At 33.9% G+C, this 22,588-nt stretch overlaps 1 protein-coding gene across 2 annotated transcripts in view; it reads right to left on the bottom strand.

Moving 5' to 3' along the window:
- IBTK (inhibitor of Bruton tyrosine kinase) overlaps positions 1 to 22,588 on the bottom strand; it is a 79,744-nt gene that overhangs the window by 50,500 nt on the left and 6,656 nt on the right. Inside the window, exons 2-11 of one of the 2 annotated variants that reach the window (XM_010981292.3) lie at positions 19,286 to 19,980; positions 15,230 to 15,326; positions 14,030 to 14,154; positions 10,752 to 10,862; positions 9,242 to 9,412; positions 7,946 to 8,063; positions 7,675 to 7,855; positions 5,643 to 5,766; positions 3,693 to 3,870; positions 920 to 1,097 (exon numbers count right to left, since the gene is read on the bottom strand). In XM_010981292.3, coding sequence (XP_010979594.1) covers positions 920 to 1,097; positions 3,693 to 3,870; positions 5,643 to 5,766; positions 7,675 to 7,855; positions 7,946 to 8,063; positions 9,242 to 9,412; positions 10,752 to 10,862; positions 14,030 to 14,154; positions 15,230 to 15,326; positions 19,286 to 19,606 — 1,604 coding nt within the window. In that variant the 5' untranslated portion in view covers positions 19,607 to 19,980. The remainder of the gene's footprint in view (positions 1 to 919; positions 1,098 to 3,692; positions 3,871 to 5,642; positions 5,767 to 7,674; positions 7,856 to 7,945; positions 8,064 to 9,241; positions 9,413 to 10,751; positions 10,863 to 14,029; positions 14,155 to 15,229; positions 15,327 to 19,285; positions 19,981 to 22,588) is intronic. The other variant, XM_010981293.3, reaches the window with a different exon arrangement.

Below are 22,588 nucleotides of genomic sequence, written 5' to 3'. Positions count from 1 at the left end.
AGTAGTGTTTTCTAATTTCTGTAAGGAAATACTAGGATATAAATTCAAATGACTCACAGAAATTTTTTAAATGATCAAAAGCATAACTAAAAACATTCAAAAAGAGTAGAGTGCTCAACCTTTTCCTCTTTTATGTCCTTTTATTTCACAAGTGAAGAAACACATATACAAATAAGTGAGTAAACACTTCAGGCCCCAGATCAAGTTAGAAACTTAAGGAAGTAAAGAGAAATACACACAACACAGCCACATATCAGTCTGTAACCCCAGTTCTTTCAGTACTGTAAGAATGTCATCATACCTTCCCAATCTACATTTCACCCTCCCAGGTAGGGTGACCAACCCCCGCCCCTGGTCTTCCCGAGAGAGGAGACTTTCATTGCTAAATATGGGACAGAAATGGTCAAACCAGAAGGGGCAGTCACCGAGTTCCTAGGACTTTTTCCCCCTTTATTAATACCCTTGATACTTATCTTAACCTGTCATCTCTATACTAATATGACAGAAGAGTTGCACTGAGATTCTCAATGCCCTCTAGACGACTCTACACCACCTCCTCTTTTGTCATTTCTCATTGTATTCAAGGGTTAGAAATTTTTGTAAATTACACAAGTATTTATATTTCTTAGAATCTGAGAACCTAGAGTATACCACAAAGTACTAAAGACAAGAAAAATTTTGTGTGTATATGTATATAACTTCAATAGGTTCCATAAATATCAGTTCACCAACTAAAAGGAACACATCATTTCCAATACAACAAATTCCACCTTTGAGTTATCCTGGTAACGTGATTATATGTCTAAAGTCACCACAAGACTTTGCAAGAGCTCTTCAAATTTTCTCCAGGGGCTATTGAAAGCAAAAAAAACCAGTGATTATTCCTTGTAAAAATGAAATTTAATATATACAAGCGTACCTTGTTTTAGGATCTGACTGCAAGACTGCAAAGTTGCATCCACTTGGATCTGTGCTGACACTAACAGCTCTATGGGCAAAAGTTAGTTTCTCAAGTCGAATTCTTTCATATACACTATTTATATCAGAGACACAAGATACATCTGGTGAGGCATTATGAAGGTTTGATAAGATCTCTGCTAAAAAGAAAAAAGATAAACTTCTATTAACCAAGGCTTTATTGACATTGTTAAAAAACAATTTAGGAGTATATGGAATAGAAAAACAATTGGGAGAATATGTAACTATCTTTTGTATGCATTAAGTCCTTTTTAAGAACTACAACCTCTCTCTCTTCAACACAATTTACACCCTATATATACTGGTTGTATTATAAAGGAAATTTTGGTGAGTCAGTTCTCAATTATCCATGATTTTATCCTCCACATTGCAACCAAAGGTCTCTAAAAAGCAAATATAGTGTTATACTACCTTTTAAAATACCTCAGTTTCCATTAAAAATATTTAAATTTAGCATCTTCATCTAATCTATTTATTTGCTCGCTCCCTTCCTTTCATTTATTCAGTAAATACCTGAGTGACCACCCTGTGCTACTGTGCTACGGTGATTATCAGTCTATCCCTAGTGATACAGCAGTGAACAAGACAGACATGTCCCTCCATCTTGGAGTATGCCATCTAGCAGAGAAGACAGATATTAACTGATTTTATCATTATAAGTCAGATCAAGGCCACGAGGAAAAATATGAAATGTGCATGCAAAGAAATGATTCTGCCTGTATGTAGTATAAAAAATGTTTAAAGTAAATAAAAATAAAAAAGATCCTTTAGGAAACTAAGAGTCCAGAGGGAAAAAAAGAACACTATAGACTGAAGTTGTAGCAATGAAACTAGGGAAAAGTAGAGATTTCAGAAATATTTGAGACAAAAGTGGCAAAACGTGCTGACTAATGGGATGTAGAGGGTGAGGAAACGTGCGGTGTCAAAGATAACCATTTACCATTTTCTTAGAAAACACTGGAAAGCAGATGCGGCAGCATGAGATCATGAATTCAGTTTTAGAACACCAAGTATGACGAAGACACGATTCTAAGGACTTCCAACATTTACAAGTTGAACCTGCATTCCGGTTACTCTCTCAAATTCATTCATTTCAGTGTCATGGGGGCTTTACTAATCTTCCCCGACAGTCAGTTATCTGTGCTCTTAAAAGACTTATGATGTGCATATTAGTATGTCTCCATGAAACGTAAATTTGTATACATACCTACTGGCCCTGCAAAATCATGAATGTCTGAGGGGCCCATCTTATATATTTTTGTATAACTAAAACATAGCCCTTAAATGTTGACAGACTTAATTAATCTATAAAGAAATAAAATACAAAAAATCAATAAACTACCCAGAAATCATGCTTTTGTGGCTTTATAATTTTGAACAATGTTTATAATTTTCTGAGTAATTATAAATGCTCCTTATATGTCTTTTAGCATATAATAACTGATTTACTCATTCAACACAGGACTTAATGAGAACTACTATGTGCTAAAGATTATAGTGGAAACTTGGATTCTACAGTAAGGATATAAAGACCTCATACATAGTCCTTTCCATCTTACAGTCTGATAGGAGAGAAGCATTGGAAAAATTAATCACAAAGATAACACATAAAAATGCATAACGATAGGCTGCATGATGAGAATACAAGGGAATATTAAAAGTGAAACAGCATAACTAAGCTTAGATTGAGGAATCAGAGAAAACATCTCTGATGAGGTATAAATTAAGATGAGATGTGAAAAATTAGGAAAGGCCCTGGACAAGAATGAAAACCTGAAGGTCAGTGTGTCTAGAGAACAACAGTAAGTGACAGGGAGAGAACTCAAGAGGAGTTCAGAGACACAAACAAGGGTCAGAGCCAGGGGCCTTATAGGCCATGTCTAGAAAGTGAGGGAACCATCAAAGAGTTTTTAGACACAATAATATTAGGATCAGACAGTAAAAGCTCACTCTGGTAAGAGAACAGATAAAAGGAAACAAGAGTGGAAATAAGAAAGCTTATTTTTTGCAGTACACATGTGATATGATTTGGGCTGGGGTGGGAGCAATGAGATGTAAAGAAGTAAATGAATTCTAGTTTTTCTGGAAGGAAAAAAAAAATCAAACAGATTAACTTTTATTTTCAATAGTGGAATCTTAATTAAAGCTATCCTCTATATTAGTCAAGGAATGAATAAAACTTCTAATTATTCAGCAATTATTTAATAAAACTGGTACTTTTTAAAATTCTCAATGAACAAAAAAACTTTATTCTTCCTATGATTTTCGTCTAAGTCCTAAGATATCTTTTAAATTTTTAGTCTTATATATACAAAAATATGTAAAATAAAACAAAAACAATAACAGAAAAACAGAACATAAGCCACTCAATTCTCAATTTGGGGAGAGAAAAAAAAATAGCTTGGAAGATGGTTCAAAACCATCTAGGGAGTTTTTTTTTTTCAAGGCTAATGATTGACAATAATGAGCCACTGTTACTGAAGGGAAGGTACCATGACCTCAGGGCATACTGAGACAGATAAAAGGATGAAAAACTCCAGATTTAAGTGGCTAGAATTCCCTTTGTTTACCTGTACACACACAAACCAAAATCAAAAGAGACACAGGGGAAAAAACCTAATTATACTTGTCAATTAAACCTAATGGCAAATACTTACAAAATTAAACATTAACTAAAAGGTACCCTTATATGCCATTCACATACATGAACTAACCTTTCTTTTCAGAACTCTTTCTTTTTTCTTCAAACCATTTCCCTCTAAATCCCTCTCCATCTCGTGTGACAAAAAGAATTTCATTTCTACTTAAAGCAATATCAGAAATGAAGACTTGGCGTGGATAGGCCCATCGACACTGCTTCAGAGAACTGCTGACTGATCTCCAGCAAAATACCTAAGATAAAACCAAATTACATTGGAATAGAAAGCAATATAGCATCTGAACAACCAAAAACTGAAACCAAGAGATATTATCTCTAAAACAGAAGCTCTGATCAATATGTTCCAATGTTCATACTTTCATAGAAAAAGATAAATACTATAAAAGTCAAGATGGTTTAAGGAACTATGTCTTTCAGAAAGTGTACATCAAGCAAGCATGAAGCACTAAAAATGTTTCAAAGATACTTCTCAAGTAATTTTCAGTATTACTCGTTTGGGGCAAATAGATCTGCAACAAGGCTAAAGAAAAACAAAAATCTTAATGCTAAAACTTGTTGTAATACCATCTATTTACAAAAGGAATGAAAATCACCGTATGAAAATCCAAACTTTACTTTCAATGGAAAAAAAAAAGAGAGAGAGCGAGAGATGTATGCATAACTAAAATAACTAAGACAAAAATCTTAGAGATAGAAAAATCATCATAGAGTTCAATGGCTTCCAAGTGGTTCTGCAAAGCCTAGAGTTCCTGAGAAACGACTCAGGGGCTGCTGCTCAGGGATGGAGAATGATGGGAGAAGGGGGCTGGCCTTCCCAATCCAGCTTTATCCAGAGCAGCAGCCCTTTTATCTGCTTCACAGATTGGCGTTCCAAGTAAGATTTCATTTGAAAAATTAATACTGCTGATTTTTAAAAGTTCAATCCCCTTATAATTAAGAAACTTAGAGCACAGAATGATATCTGCTAAAGTCTCTCAAAAGTTAAAGGTACACAAAAAACAGATTATGCTGACTGATTCCTTAGAGCTTGATTTTCATTTTGACAGGAAAGTACTGAATTTTATAGGGAGTAAATACCCACAGGTAAATAAGCTAGATCCTTATTAATGTAAATGAAATACATTCCAAAGTCAAATGTTTTTATATTCAACTTTTCAAATGTAATCCCATGCCTCTGGTTCCTTCTATTAGTACAAATTAGATATCCACTTCTTAAATATAGTTCCCTCTAATAAAATGATCAACTATAATAGATTTATGTCTGTAATGTACCAGTAGATGCAGCTTTTTGATTAATCCTTCAATTTCTAAAATGTCAATTTTTATAGCACTTCATAAACCTCAGAGAACATTTTTTGTATGTTTCTATTTTATAAACAAAAAGCAGAAAGCAATCTGTATTTTTCTAGTCAGTGTAAAATTTTTTCAGTGTTTTTAATGTGTAATATACATATTTTTAATAATTTTATTAGATAAATAAAAATTAGAATTAAATTTAAATAAAAAGTAAGAGATTCTTTGTATAGTGATCTAAAACATTATCTCTTATATATGATAGTAATAATTTCTGCATATATATATTATGTGTATATCTGTCTAAAGCCCAAAATTTTCCAATTATGTACTGAATTTTTAATACTGTCAGCTCAGCTTTTAGTTTTTTTTAAGAGTAGTTCTATGACTCATATCTATGCAATTCAGTGTCATTTCTCAGTACTCAGTGTAATATTAAATAACCCACCAAAATCCCTTATTTCTATTTTAAGTATAGTAAATTAAACTACTGTTTAACAAAGCAGTACTGTGCAACATTCGTAAAATGTCATATTTTGCTTTGAAAAACCAGCTCCAAACTAATTTGGTACTGGACATCAAAAACAAGTAGGGAAACAGTCAACAGAATTTGTCACCATCACAACAATACATTTCCACATTACCAGGTCCCCTACAGTCATCAACTGAGAACAAGATTACTATGCTTTTGTGTAAATATGTATATACTCACCCTTCCAGCTCCGTCCATTGCAAGAATACAAATTTTCTGACCCCCATTTTCTTTCAAATGTTCAGGATCAACCTTGTATTCCATATGCCCCCCAGATACAAGAACCTTTTTCAAGTTTAGTTGTCTGGGTGGAAAAAAAAAATCTAGATTAATATGCCCTCTAAAATACACAAGCTCAATTTTAAAGAAATTACTATTCAAACAATAATTCAGGGTGATTACTGTGAAAGGTGAAATTAGACAATTTGGCCTTCGGTATCCTTAGTCCTTCCTTTTTTTAAGTTTCCCCTACACAAGGCCACTTTTTTCTTTGGTAAGTCCTTCTCGCCCAAAAGCCTCTACCTACACAAATACACACATTAAATACCTAAAACCCCACTTGCTCATGTACACAGTCACTCTAGATTAAATAACTGATAAGCTAAAAGGCTCCTAAATTTATTTGCATTTTAACAAAAAATTTAAACCTCAACACTAAATAGAAATCCTTAAATTAAAATATGGAAAACCTTAAGTAAATACAGCTACCATAAAAATTTCAGTACTGCTAATTTAATAACTCATCCACTAGCCAACTCATTGTCATTATATCTGCACGTGATGTGCCTACAGCATGGTGTGAAACCTGCCTGCTACTTCTCCAATAACTGTCCTCTCTTTTAGGTATACTTCCTGTATTTTTTTAAAAAGTTTTCTTTTCAAAATTACTGTTGTAGCAACCTATAACAAAAGAATTTTCTTAGTGAAAACTTGGATGTAACTTATATTTATGTAATTTAATGTTATCCAGACAAGTTTTAAATGTTAAAAACGAAACCTAACTTCACACAAATCACCGCATGCTCAGAAAAAACCTAGTCAATTCTAACATGTATGCTCACACTGAACTGAAATATGGCCTATAAATGATAACCTTCCAATTGCTACACATAGAAGTTGTGTTGATTGATGGTTGACATCTTCTGCTCATGAGCTAACCTCATGGATGGTATCTGTTTATAAAGCTACCATCTCATTTGCATTAACAAAAGCACATTTTGTTGCATTTCAACTTAAATCACCCATAGTTTTAAAAGTTAGACTGCTACCCTCTAGAATTCCTGCATACTTCTGCTTCCACTAACTGAGCTATTGTATCTGTTCAAAGATCTATTTCTCTATTTGTATTTATTACTACAGTTATAAAGAAATACTATGTAAACCAATGAAATATTAGTCTGAAAAGAATATTTTCTATAAAGGCTGAATACTTTTAAATAACACTAAATATGAGAAGTAAAAAAAAATGCTGTCAAATCAGGTAGGATTAATCAACTATATTAGACTCAAAATGTATGAAAAATATAGGATTCTGCCCTTAACTTACTTCACAATTGTTTTTAAGGACTTGCTCCTTAAATCATTCAAAATGAAACCAGAGGTAACCTATTTTAAGTATGGTTTATGCACAAAAGACAGGGAACTTCAGCTGATGGAACTACCTAGACTTAAACCTTAGTGTCAGGATTCCCTGCTTTAATTTAACTGACATTTTGATTAGACAGCCAACTGCCTGTTTACTGCATGTTACTACAGTGTGCTTTCAGATAATGACTGACTATACAAAGGTAAAAAATACACCAGTTAGGTATAAATATTTGGACTGAGTAGAGGGTCCACAGTATATGATTAACTATTTTTTTAAAAATTAATGTATAACACATAAAAGACTACACAGGAACCAATGAGGATTGTGTCATGAACCAAGAATTACAAGTAACTGAGTTCTGTGCACCTGAAGCATAAAAAAATGGGAACTTATAGGTCATATTTAACCATTACTTGGAAATACTGTTTTATAACCCACAAAGATTTTTACATATATTCACTGGATGTTTGCCAAAAGACTAAGATTATCAAAGGCAAAAACTGACTTTCCCACCATTCAATTTTCTCCATTTGACATTTCAGAGCTTAGCATAAAGCTGATACTCAGCTGCCGGAAGAGTTGAACTATCATTAAAGTATGTTTCTTTCCCAGAAATACACATACTTAGAAGCCATCTTCTTGCACTGATACTCTGCAAGTAAGTATATATCTCCCCTTGTGGTGACACAGACAGTGGCCCCATCACTGGCAGCAACCAAAGACAGAGCGATGTCCTTATGATGAAGGGCAGAGACTTGACGAGGAACAGTTACACATTTTTCTCCATTGGGATCTAGTAAATAACCTAAAAAAATTGCACAAATAAACAAATCACAAAGTATCTGTTTTAAGAATCCAATTTACTTTTCAGATATTGTCACCACAGATTTCTTACCCAGTTGTCCACCATTTAGTCCCATAGTGTAAACAGCTTCTCTAGTCCATAGCACTGTATGAAACCTGCCCGCTGCTACCCCAATGATCGTCCTTCCTTTCAGATATTTCGCCTGCATCTACTCAAAAGACAAATAAGATTTCAGTTGACGTATCCAAGAACTAGTACAATTTTTCAAAGACTCAGTAGACTAGGGGAGCAAATATATGGCAACCTTGCTCCAGTACCCCCTCAAGTACTAATGGCATTTGTTGCCAGTAAATCTCAGCACTAACAATGAGACCCAGCTTTTCTCAGAACACAAGATATTTTGATGCAACCACTTCAAGGCAGTAGTTTTAACATATAAAAAACTGACGTGGTATAAAAACAAAATAATTAAACTTGTTAACAAGCAATACATAAAACAGGCATTCTCATACTTACTTGAAAATAGGGTGCTTTTAAATTTGACATATCTCAGTCTCTCAGTAGTGACACTACAGTCTGAACCAGATGATTCTCTGTGGGGGATTTTGTTGTGTATCGTAGGAGGTTTAAGCTGCGTCCTTGGACTCTGCCCACCAGATGTCAGTTGCACCACTCTCACCACTTCACCCAGTTGTGACAACTAAAAATGTCTCTAAACATTGCCAAATGGCTTCTAGGGTACAAAACTGCCCCCACTTAAGAATACTGGAAATGTCCGTATCAACCCAGAGGTCCAAGGTAGCCACACAATGAGAATAAATATGGAAGTAAAATCTACCATTCCTAAAGAAGTCTACAAAATGATTAAATATCTACAAATCCCACAGCTTTTTGGGGAAAATGGATCTTCTAAAAAGTACCACAGATTGGTGACTACCTCTAATTACTGTGGAGTAATTCCTATTGATTCATTAGACATCCAGAATGGGAAAGTATTGGATCGTAAAGCTTCTTAATAATAATAATAATAAAAAAGAATTTCTAGTAATAATTTTAAACCCAGAGGATTAAACCAGTGAAGAAATTAAACACCTGAAATGCAAAATTTTATGAGTTGAAAACACATTAGTTATGGGAAATGATTCTGCTTGAACACTTAAAAGGTGAACTGAAGGTGGTGTGGTGCTTAATTTCCCAGGTGCGTTCTTTCTTACTCTAAATAAATGCTAATTTGTACTATGCTTAATTCCTCCTGGAAAAATAGATACCATTGAAGAAATACATACCACGGAGTATAAGTAAAATACGTTGCTGTCAATACCTTCCATCTTTTTGTCCATATAGGTTTTATAACAAATGGTCATCTTACTGTTTAAAGAAGTTTACCTGTCTAGGTACACTGCAACTGGAAGGTGGAGGAATGATTCCTAACTGATGAAAAATATTTAGACCAAACGTATAAACACATCCATCTTCAGTTAGTACAACAGTATGATCCTTAGCAGCTGCCACTTGAGAACAATTATGACCACTCAGTCCTTCCACAAGCCTAGGGACCTACAAGATAAAATTAACTTTACTATATTACATTAGCCATTTATACAAAAATAGAATCTGATGATACCACGTCCCAAATGACATGACATATATGGCTGTCTATCATAGGCAAACTCTATAACTCAGCAAGGGGAAGATGAGTCTAACAGGATATGGACATTGCTTTGTGAGTAAAATACAAAACCCCGGTAAGACATTTCAATAAAATAATTTGATTCAACAAATGATTTTTGAGCCCTTATCATATATCATACACCAAGTGCAAATTTGTCTGGCATGAATAAAGGAGCTCTTCAGTCAAAGTATTCATTGGCAGAGTAAAGAAATAAATAAAAATACAGGAATCAATGCATCCCTTCAAGGAATAACCAAACATCCAATATCATATTCCTTTAGAGCCATCTGGACTGGGTTCAAATCTTAATTCTGTCACTTACTAGCTATTTGACCTCAAGCAAATCTCTTAGCCTCTCTGTACCTCATTTTCTTCATCTGAACAAAAATAACAGTAATATTTTAGATGATGGTAAGATCAGTGTAAGGAGTAAGAGTTGGTAAGTACAAACACAGCAGTCTCTGGTTCTCAGAGCAAGCCACTGAGAAATGACTGCCGTCACTGCTACTGTCACTGTGTGTAAAACGAGGACAGTAATGCCTACCGCCTCACAGGCTGCTGGAGGGCTGAAGCCAAGGGAATGACACTGCATGGGAAGCATGAACGATGCCTAGAACACAATATGCCCTCAAAAACTGGGAGCAATTATCACGGTTCCCTCTCCGTTTTAAAGCATCCCTTAATCAGTGATGAATGCATCAGTAGTTCCCTCAAAAAAAATTATCGTAAAAATAACCCAGTGAGGTATTTTCTTGAATGTAATGATTATTAGGTCGCTTCCAATTAGCAGTAAGTTTCAGTAGTATAAGAGCCAATTTTGTGATTATACAATGAAAATACTGGCTCAATTTTTAGATCACAAATACCTTAATGAGATGTTAAAACCAAATAAAAACCTAGACTGCTGCAGGAAAAGGGTTTTACAATTAGTTTGACTTCAAATTTCAACCACAGAAATGTTTTAAAGCTTATTTATATACTTTCCTAATTCAGTATTTGTTATAAGATATAATTTTTCTTTGCTGCTTTAGAATTTTGCATCATATCTAAATCCTTAAGTTGAACATGATACATCAGGGAAGTAATCTATCTTCTAAAATCTATTATCAATTGGTATATTATTTTCTCCTTATAGTTGTTACAAAAAATTTTTAGTTAACTAAAGCTTCCAGTTTATCAAATTCTGCCAAAGTTACCTAAACTGTATAATGACATTTCAATTACCAAGCATGTCTGTTCATCTCCATGGCCTAACCGTCCTCCAGGACCATGACCACAGGTATAAACCTGCCCTTTCTGAGACAGAAACACCGAGTGAAATTTACAAAGCACCACCTATAGGAAAATAAGAGAATATTATTCAACTTCTCTAAATAAAATATCCTTTATCTTATAAAAATGAAATATAACAGAATATTATGACTTATTTAATCTAGATAATGGGTACATTAGGATTCATTATACTATTCCATTTCATATATTTTCAAAGTCTTCTGTAATAAAAATTTTAAATATATGGTGGTCTATCTTAAAACTATATCTAAAAATCCTCACATTGGGGAAAAAAAATTTAGTAGGAATTAAGCATGTGTTACCCAGAGAAGAGACTAAACAAAGGAAAATGTAAATCTTAAGCATTCAAAAACTAATAGCCAGATATTTTCCAATTTCATAAAATCCCAAACAAGAACAAAGTAAGTGAGAAATATAATGATTACCACTGTTATCAAAGAAAAATAACAGAAATAGCTTAAGACTATTTTTTCAAAACATCACCTACAAACAGGGAGTGAGGGGTAAACAGTATGTCCTTTTTATATCTCTGATTTTGTCTATATTTAATATCATTGTATGGCTTTAAATAATTTTATACTTATCTTCAAGCTTTTCTCTCTTCCCCACTTCCTTTCTTATCTGCTTCCTTCCCAGAACCCTCCTTGCTCTCTAACAAAAACACTTCCATTCTCACACATTCTTACCAGAAAGGGTACGGAAACAGCTGAACTGCATCAGCAGAATGCAGTAACAGGAAACCCAAAGCAGTTTTAAACATGCATGTATTTACATACCTCACCTGCAGGCCACACTCTGCTATTTTTCAATGCATCTAATATTCAGTGTACTTATTTTAACTTAATACTATTTAAAAATTCCTTTTTTTCCCTCCTTTTTTATCTGCAATTGTATTTCTTATGCCATCCATAAATATTTCTAACTTGGGCTATTAAAAAGTCCTAGAATTATTTTCCAGAAAGTCATGATCTTTTGGAAATTAGAAGATTACAAGCTGAATTATAAGCCAAATTGCAAGCTCTATTTGCACATAACCTTAAACCACCTGTCGAGTTCTGTAAATACATGTGCCTATCATAGGGCAAAAAGTCATTATCTTATTTAGCTGTACCACAAATATCTGAAGTTTAAAAATAAAACTCAAAATTGTATTCAAATTTGTAATAGTTAAAATTTATAAGGGAAAAATTATTTTATGAAACCAGAAACAATACATTTTGTTCAATTCCATATTCAATACCAGAATGCCATTCTAAATTTCTTACTTCTATTAAACAACCAATACCAGAGTTTAAGACCTCCAACTTTAAAACCTCCGAATATTTTAAGGAGGTAACTGATCATGGCTTTTCATCTTAATTTTCAGGAATGTATTATGCTAATAATTATAATCTCTGTCCCATGGCAGTTAATTCATTTGGTACTATACTACAGAACCAGCCCTTTTTCAGTGACTAGTGGGGCTCCCTATATAACAGGTACTTATTAAACATTCCCATAAACTTGCTTCCTTTTTTCTGACTGAAAATTTACACTGCGTTCCTGCCTCTCAAACCCATCCACAGTGCTTGTGTTTCAACCCTCACTATGTGGTAAATAAAATTCCTTACATTCTTATCTTCTTCCCAAAATACTCTCACTTCCTTACCTTAACTGAAATGTAGCTTTCTCTCTGGGTATACTGTTTCATCCATAACCCTACCAACTGGAATATGCTCAATTCTTCTATAGCACATATACCTTAGGATCGAAAAGTACAATCAGCCTGTTTCCTAGTGCCACCATCATTTCTTCACTCTTGTGTAAAAATCTCAGCTCATGAAACATGACTATATCATGTACTAAGTTGGAAAAGGCAAACAGATGCCTTTCTAAGTGCCCCAGCTCTGATCAGTCATTAGTGGCTGCTGATGGATGGATCCTGAGGACCTATTCAAGTTCTGTTTAAAACTGAGAGAAGGGGAAGAAGAGCGAGGGAGAGAAGGTGGAAGGGAGAGAGCTCACAGGAGAGCAACAGTATGCTGTGCCCTTTTAGCCATGTCAACCAAAGACGCTGAACTAGGTGAGGAAAAGCAGCGAGCCCTGCTCTAACAGCATGCCTCACATTCATTAGAGACTCTTGTCCATCCCAAGTCCTTTCTGTATCCTATGTGCCCTCCAGATCTATGCAGATGGACAACCAGAATCCTAGCTTTCATGACACCACTCTAATCTCTTCTTCTCTATCACTCTGCGTTCCCATGTAGGCTCCTGTTCCTGGCCTCTTAAACTTTAATATTCTCTAGAGTTTAATTCTTCATTTCATTTTTTTAAATTGGTAGTTGTGATACATTAAGTAATGACTTGGTGTGAAGAACAGTGTTCTACAGAGCCCTAAATATGATGGCGACATGATTTATCATCCAAATAGCTGGGGGAATTAAGGGAGAATGATATTAACAATTACATCAGGGAAAAAAAATACACAGAAATTAACTCAATAGACATGTTTTGAGGTATAATTCTCAGGATTCAGAAACTGAGATTTATGTCTGCAAAAATTACACAATGTTTAGGAGTGGCAAAAATAGCGCTTCAGACAGTTAAATTTAAAAACTTTGAAAGAATATCCAAAGTACAACTGACATGAAGCTCAACAGAAAGGCTGAGGCTAGAGATAAAATTACACACACACAGCCCCCATTACAGTGGAAGATGAGTATGTCAACAGTACCAAAGTCTATGCAAGTGGAACGTATCATCCAGAATAATGACTAAGACCAAATACCAAATATTTACAATTATCATTGAAAATTTTACAATTTACATTTAAGAACTCAGGTTCACTTAGCTGAAACTAATTAACACTGAGTTTCAACAACAAATTCACTTGAGAAACTATCTGAAGAACTCTAATGGAAAAAAAAGCTAGAAAATCAACAGAAGCTCTGTCCTTTTAAAATTAAATTAATATCTGTATATTGCCTTCTAATTTCTAACACTCCTTACACAAATATCTTATGGTTTTACGATATTTTTACAGTCTAAATATGATTAAGACTAGCAAAATCTAAAATAGAATTAATAAATTTCTGTTGATCAATTTCTTCATTCAAATACATTATCGCAGCTTCAACAAAGTTAACATAATCCAAATGAAAAGATGAGGTATCAAATACAAAAGTTCTTTTTAATCTCTGAAAGTACTCAGAATACACTTTAATATATACCTGCTTGATATAAACCCCACTCCTGGAGAACAGATCCACCAATTCTGGGTGATATTTGCTATTCTGGCTTCCGTGACCCAGGGTGAAATTTGTATTATCTCCCCAAGTGTAGACATCTGTAGGATCTAAAATGAAGATCAGTTTTTATACTCTTTTACATTTTAAAGCAAGTATCAGTATAGTTCAATTATAGATATACTCTAGTAATCAGTTTATACCTCAACATGACTCTTTACAAAAAATAATTTAAAGACCATATTTAGAAAGATACTACTGATACTCTCTTTTGAATTATGAATCTATTAAAAATTATGAATTTATTAACTTATTATATAACTCTAGGAAAAGAAACCAGAAAATCCATATCAGCACAGGCCTGTCTCAATGTAAGCAATATAACACTTGACTCTTGCTTCTTTACCAGCTGAAGTTTACCTGCCAAATGAGTAAAATGTCACCTGCGATATCCACTTAGTTTCCATGAAATAATATGTATACTTACTTAAATGTAAAGTGTTACTAAAACATATATATAGTTTGTTATTGATAGATGCAAAATCACACTAGGGATTAGGGCAATATCCTTTAAACTGGGATAAAACTTAATCACAGCTAATTATGATATAAACCTTCATTTCTATTTTGGAAGGCTTAGTTCTTGAATGGAATTGTAACTGTAACTTGCAGTATAATGCCCAAGGTAGAAATAAAAATGAAGAACGTGTCCTTTCTTAGCTTGCTCACTAGTTAAATCCAAATTACAATGCCTTCATTTAAATCTCTTCTCCTTTTCCACCATTTCCATTTCCAAAGCTCATAGGGCAAAAAAATTGGAAAGATAAGCGCAATCAGAAGAACATGTGGGTAGATGAATCACTTCCTTTTCCCCTCGACCTCAAAGACTGGTGTACTTTCCTGATGCACACTGATGACCTTACAGTAGTTACAATTCTAACTACCTTCCTTTTTTAATCTGTGTTTTTACCCTTATAGACATAAATGTACACTGAAACTGAAAAATGTAAAATGAATCAGAGTGTTCTAACAGAAAACCAAAATTATCAACCAACATATACCAAAATAAAAGTCCTTTGCAGATATCCACACACAAATTTTCTCAGGTATTAAATACAACTATCAGATTTCAATAAAATGTTCTAAGCTGTACCTTAATGGAATACATTCGTGGGATTTTCTTACCAGTATTTTTGAATACCACGTGAGTTGGTCTATCCTTCATTACAAGATCCAAAGCTGACAAGCCTTCTTTATCTTGAATATACAAACTAACACCATGCTAAAAAAGAAAAAAATTTATGTGTGTGTATATATATAGAGAGAGATATGTATGCATATATTTTAACCATTTACCGGTAATCAGTAATTTACTCCTATTTATCAGAAAGTCAGATGATCAAACCCAAACACATTAAAAAATAAACACTGAATAACAATTACCGCCTATGCTTATACATACTTTTTTCTCATATGGAAGAAAACAAAGAGAAATCAAATATCCAATTCTTGGTAGAATAAGGAAGAACCAGAAAACATGAAGAAATAAAATAAATGGTATTTAAAATCAAAATGACTAGATGTGAAAGTTTTCCATAGTAAGGCAGGTCTTGTTGCCTCAAAGGCCCTAGCTCTGGGTCTATGTCTGTGTACGTACTTACACACACATGCACACACACACATACATACACATACACATACATAAATACACTTTTTTTTGGATTTAAAAAGCCAAAATCCACATTCAGGTAAGGGCTGTAAAGATTTCTATGCAATGGTGAACAATACTTACACTAGTATTTACGGTATATAAATAAAATATGATCACCAATGCTCCATCTCTTTTTGCCCTGAATTCTACAATATCTCTTATTGACACTAAGACAATTACATTCTTTTATTTCTATTCATGTGATATGCATTTTTATATTTTTCTACTTAAAATTTTATAGCATGGTCTCATCATTTGTAGCTAAATTGTATCTTTTAAAAAATCTGAGAATGCATGTGTGTGTGTTTTAAAGATGAATTTAAAATAATCTGTAGCTTTATATCTCCACAATTCAAATTCAAACATGAAATAAAACATTTTCTGTCCCACTTATTTAAGTCAGCTAGCACACCCTATGCCTTCACCATACTGTCTTTTAAAATATGATGGGAGGAGGAGGGGACAGAAAGAAATGTTTAATTCATATTATTGTTATTTTATTACAGTTTTTTTAAAATACACAATGTACTGCTTTTCAAGAACAACTTTTAGGGCATTCAACAATTATTCAGACTTCTATTTTAACTGGTGTGAGTCATCACTGCCTATTCACATACACAGTTTACCTGGGTAGTTACAGGCTAAGATGAACCATGAAGTTTTTAAACTCTACCTGTAACATGCTGAAATACCCTGTTTGGGGTTACTGTTTTGGGTTACTCCTCTTAACTCATAACAACAGATTTTAATAAACTAAAATCAGTTCTAACTTCATTGTGTTTCAGATGGTTATAATACTAGATTTCACAAGAACTGTCAATGAACAAAAAACACTCAAGTCAGTGGGCTAACAAATAAAACAAAATTCAGGAGTAAAAATCTTAACACATTATGTTGCTTACTACTTTCAAGTTAGATACAATAAATCCATGTGAAATCTGAGCTTGGACTTTGTAAGAGAAAGAAGGGTAGGCTCCTGGGCAGAATGTCCCTCGTTATGAATGTGACAGACAGGTTCCCAGGAAGTTAGATTCCTGGAGAGTTTATTTTACCAGTTATATAAATTTGTCCTAAACTTTATATATGCCAACTGGACCCTTGTAAGACTACATACTAAGTATCCCCAACTGCATAAAGGACTAGGGACATTTTTTTGCCTTTAGAGCTCCCTAGATATTGGTGGTCTCTGACACTTTCTAATATGCTCATCTTAAACTCATTTAAAGGTAATAGGAGCAGTGTGTAGTCTATCTGATTTATTAAAGAGCAACTCTTTATATGTCCCCAAAATAGTATGTATATTCATTAGCTGATTAAATAGCATCTAAGTATAACAAAAAAGAAACAAACAAAAAGAGATTCTGTCTTGTTCGTTACAATGTCCCTAACACTTAGATCACTGCCATCACACATTAGACACTCAAAAAAAAAAAAAAAAAGTATATCATTTAGTCCACACAATCTTATGATTCAGTCAGTGCTTCCATTTACAAATGGGGAAAATTAAAGCAAGTTCTCCCAGATTAGTAATGTAAGAAAACCACCAGTATTAAAGAACAATGGTATAGCGATAACAGATACAGCAGGACCCACAAACATAAACATGCATCATGTCATGGAATCAAGGAGGTAATGAAAGGCTGCATAAGATGCGCTGTTTCTACTCCAGCTTTTGGTAGACAAAAAGTTTCTGCTGCAGTTTTTCATCTTTGGCAATCGGGAACTGATAGAATGGGTGTCAATTTATTGTATAATTTATTTTGACACTTAATTTTAAAATTTCATAGCTATAAAGTTTCTACAAAATGTGTTTAAACACATTTAAAATGTGTTTTTCTATATGGTCTCTTCCTGTCAATCTAACACCTTAAGTGCCACAGTTGTCGCCAGAAGTAGAACTGACGTAACACCCCTATCACTGCAGCCCTTCTGCAATTCCCTCCCTTTAAGGAGTGTTAAAAGACCACAGGAAAGAAGTTTGTGCTAAACAAATGCAGACGGTTAACAGCAACACAACACGGGAATGCTAGATGGATGAAAGAGGTTTTTGTGGGGATACTGTCATTCCTGTGGTGGATTGGTGGGAATGCATCTACCACATTAGATGTCTACCACTGATCAGAAGGACTCTGATAATGAGACAGTCAAGCCAAGAGCGAGGTGGCCCAGGACATAACTCCCTGTCTTCTCCTAGTCAAGCTGGTGAGGATGACTGGGGATTTCTAAAGGGAAATGAAACCCAAAGCAAAGGAAGGTCCAAAATTCAGACCAGACCCTATTTCAAACTAAAGCTCCAAATCGTAACACCTGAATGGCAACCCCTAGGACAGCAGAAAATCCAAGGACACTTTCAAGCTTGAAAGGACTGGCAGTCATCCAGTTTTTCCAGCAGAAACTGGTGGGAAATGGTAAAAGCAGAGCTGATAGATGCTTTAATGCTTACTAACCTATCTTTCCCAATAAGGGAATTAAACTGATACCCAAAGGCTTCAGATATAGGAGGAATTAACAGTACTATTAATAAACTTAAGAAAAATTTTTTCATCACTCAAACTCCCTGGGAGAAAAAAAAAAAATGAGGAAGGTACTTATATTATTCTCTTAATAGATGAAACTGAAGTTCAAGATTTAGTAACTTGCCCAAGATAAATCAGTAAGTAGTAACCTAAACAGTTTAGGTTCAAAGAAATATTTTGTTATTAATATATACTGAGAATTATTTTGATCAGTAAATGTTACTACCCAAAGACCACTATGTAAATAATTTTTCTGATGACAAAAACAGACACCAAAGATAAAGACACTGAAGATAAGCTCCCTAATGCCCTAATGTGATCACAAGTTCCTTGAGGACAGGAACTGCTTTGTTCTTCTCTGGGTCCTCCACAAACATGACAAAATGCCTATACAAAAGAAAATTGTTCAATTTAAAACTTGTGACTTCTGATAGTTTTTAATTTGCATTCATTAGTGAAATGACATCAGGGTATATTTCAAAACACTTCATATTATTTGGTTAAACAGTACAACAAACCTAGATACAATCTATTTGATGGGAAATTTAAAATAAATTAAGCTGATCCTAACTATTAATTTTTCTAAGAAATATAAAAACTTTATCCTAGACAAAGAAAAACACACTCCTCAAAACACAGTGCCTAAGTGACCTCAATAGCCTTTTAAACTAGGGAATAATATAGTTATATAAATGACAAAAGGTCTGAGGTTTACTTTAAGAATAATATGGGATGGAGAGAAGTCAGTGGAGACATGCCTAACACAAAATTGGCCAATAATTCATTATATATTGTAAACTTTGGTATATGTTTAAAATTTTACATCATAAAAAGTTTAAATTAAAAGGATATGTGAGGATTGAATTCTAAAGATGAGTTACAATAGTAAAAGACATCAAACAATCAATGAGAACAAACTCAAATCTCTTTTGGAAAGTTAAGGGGAGTATATGAAAAAGATTAAGAGAAACACATGCCAGACCAAACAGTTTTAAATAGACAAATGACACTTACCTTCAATAGAGACCAAACACAATCAATATGTCCATAAAAAATGCTTCTGTGCAAAGCTGTCCATCCTGACTCCTTGTCTTTGACCAAAGGATCCACTCCTTTCTCAATGAGCCAATCTAACACTCCTTTCTTTCCACAGGAGGAAACAAGGTGGAGGGCATTTCTGCCAAAGGCATCCTTGATGGTTGCAGCATTGTAACAGTGACTGGAGAGAAAAGCCTTAATCTGGTTTTCACTCCCCTTGGTTACCACAGAAAGGACATCTAAAGCATGCTTCAGGGATCGACACTTTGATGTGCAGTCAGGGATGGAAGAATTCATCCTAATTGTTGTTATACAGCTTACTTTTTCAGAAGAGTCAGATAATTTTTAAAAAATGAAAAAGCCAGGACATGAAGGTGCTATTCAGAAAGTTTTATAGAGAATAAATGGCCTGTTCAGGATTATAATTTAAACCCTCGAGGCAACAGTATAAAACTATATAGATGTGCACAATTATTTGGCACTTAAATCAAAAAATTATAAATAGCTCTATAAAGTTTTTTTTTATCAAATACAAGTCCTTTATTTAAAAAAAAAAAACTTTCAACAGTTTATAAATTATTCCTGGAGTCAAGCACCAAGGGGGAGTGAGGAGGGGAACTCCCCCTCCACACTGTCTGATCCTTCTAAATATCCATAATTGCAAGGGTGACCTATAAGAGAAGAAAAGAGAAAAAGTGAAAAACACAAAATCTATCTCATACTCTCCTCAAATATTTTATAATACAATTACCTCCATATTTAAGTGCCCCTAATTCCTATTTCAAAAACAAAAAAGTGGGTCTATCAACTTTTCACTGATAGAAGAAACTTTCACACATTGAGTCACTCTGGCTTATACATGATTTGGCCTGAACTTTATGCTAACTGAAACAGCCTGTCTTATGGCCTGTCAAACATATCTTTCACATCTGCTTTAACCATAAAAGAATGTGACTCATTATCCAGTTACACAAAAGGTTAAGTCGCGATCCACTGCAGAAGCCCACTGACGGTGTGTCCTGAGGGAAATTCAGGATGGGAAAAACAGGATGAAGAATTCTATGCTTTAGATCTGCAAGCTCCTAAAGAATCTGGTTAAGAGACCAGATTCTTGCACCTTCCCATACATAGTAGAACACTATAAGCATTAATTTGAGATATCTGTTCTCTGTGATTAGCAGTCATCTTTTGCCAAGATATATGCTTGACTACTTGTATTTCCTTGCCAAAAAAAATTCATTTTTATACTGGCTTCTCCCCTACCTCTTCAGAGTAGTCCCCTCAGAGCTACTGAGAGGCTGTTTCCTAGATTACAGTCCTGTTTGGCTGGAATAAAACCCTCTTCTATTCTTACTATAGTTTACTGGCTATTTGCATCAACATCACTTTCACATGTGTAGTATTCTGTATCTACATCAGTCATCCTCACCTCCTTTTTTCCAGTCTCATGTTTAAGGTTAACCTGCGTCTAGACTCTGGAGTCCACCTCTTTTCTTCCAAAACCTTCATTTCTTCTCTCCTGTATTTTTACACTCTATTAGTTATGCCCCCACAAACTATAAACATACCTAATCCACCATCTTTATAGGAATCCCACCCAAAATCTTTACCCCTTAAAACTCCATGATCATCATCACCACCACTTACTTCCACCTCCACCACAATAAACAACACTCTTGTCATTTAGTTTTTACTATACTAAGTGCCAGACCCTGTGCTAACATTGTTCTACTCTGCCTGGAAGGTCCTCACCATAGGAAATGATAATTAAACAAGTATCAAAACAAGTAGAGAGCTATCTGGAGAAAAATAACTATAAACACTTACTTTATACCTTACACTAATATAAATTCCAGATGGCTCAAAGACAAACATAAGAAATGACTATAAAAGCACTACAGGAAAACCAAGGAGACTCTTTTTTCACAATCTTAAAGTACAAAGGGCCTTTCTAAACATGATCTGAAATCCAAGTTACAAAACACCAATAAATTCCATCAGTCTAAAACGTATACAAAAAGATTTTAAAGACAAAAAAGGAGAAAAATCAATTCAAAAGAATAATTCAAAAAAAATTCAAAAGAAATACCAATTAAAACTATAATGAAACACCTTTTTTAATCTTTCAGAATGACAAAGATCAAAAAGGTGATATTAACTATGTATTGACAAGGTTGTGGAGAAATAGAAACTATTCCATTGTTGGTAAGTGTAAATCAGTATAGCCTTTATGGACAGCAATTTAGTAATATTTACCAAAATGTAAAATGCACATTCCTTCTTACTCAAGCTACTTTACTCCCAGGAATTTATCTTGTAAAAATATATCCATGTGTCAAATGGTGTAAGTACTAGAACACCCATTTGCATCACTGCATGGAAAAAACCTAAATAGTTGAAAGACAATTATGGTGTGTCCATGCAACCGAATAGTTTTCACGTAATGAAAAGAATAAAGCAGCTATATATTTTCTAACATGAAATAATCTGCAAGATATAGTGTAAAATGTCTTTCAAAACAAGATATATTTGTAACGCCAGTTATGATAAAAATGTACATGTATGTTCATGTTTATGTTTAATTACGCAGGAAAGATGTTTAGAAGAACATACAATAAAATGGTTAATAGTGGCTGCTGTAGGAAGGGCACCAATGGTTGGAGGCAGACTTACTTTTTACTACAAACCTCTTTTAAAAATTCTACCATGGGCATGTATACCTATTTAAAAGTAAACATCTTAAAAATATAAATAAATGCTAACATACCGATTAGAGAGGCCACAGGAAGTATAGAAAACTCAACCATCATACATGAGCCCCTAGGTTTTTTCCAATATGCTAACCTTTCTACTTTTCCCATTCAGATCTGGAGAAATGAATATCATTTGTCAACTACTTGATAAACTAGTAATTTTCAGCTTCCTCACTTCCTGTTGAAAACCACTAATATATTAGAAATTTTGTACCTAGAGTGGACTACTTTACACTAAGCATTTCTCCATCATCTTTTTATTTATTGTCTCCTAATTATTTACCCACTCCTTCAAGTATTTTTGTCCTAAAGATTTTAAATGAGTAGTCAACCCACCCATAATACCTAGATTTTAAAGCTTTTATAGTAGAAATTCTATGTAAATTCTCTTCTCCAATGTATCAAACTATCACAAATACTTAAACTCCTCAAAATATTCTTTTTCATTTAAATTTATTTTAAAAATACAGTCAGCCATCCATATCTGCAGGTTCCACATCCACAAATTTAATCAACCTCGAATTAG

Source organism: Camelus dromedarius, chromosome 6, assembly GCF_036321535.1.
Source record: "Camelus dromedarius isolate mCamDro1 chromosome 6, mCamDro1.pat, whole genome shotgun sequence".
NCBI lineage: Eukaryota > Metazoa > Chordata > Mammalia > Artiodactyla > Camelidae > Camelus > Camelus dromedarius.
Note: the sequence above shows the minus strand (reverse complement) of the source record. Positions and strands in the feature narration are given on the sequence as shown.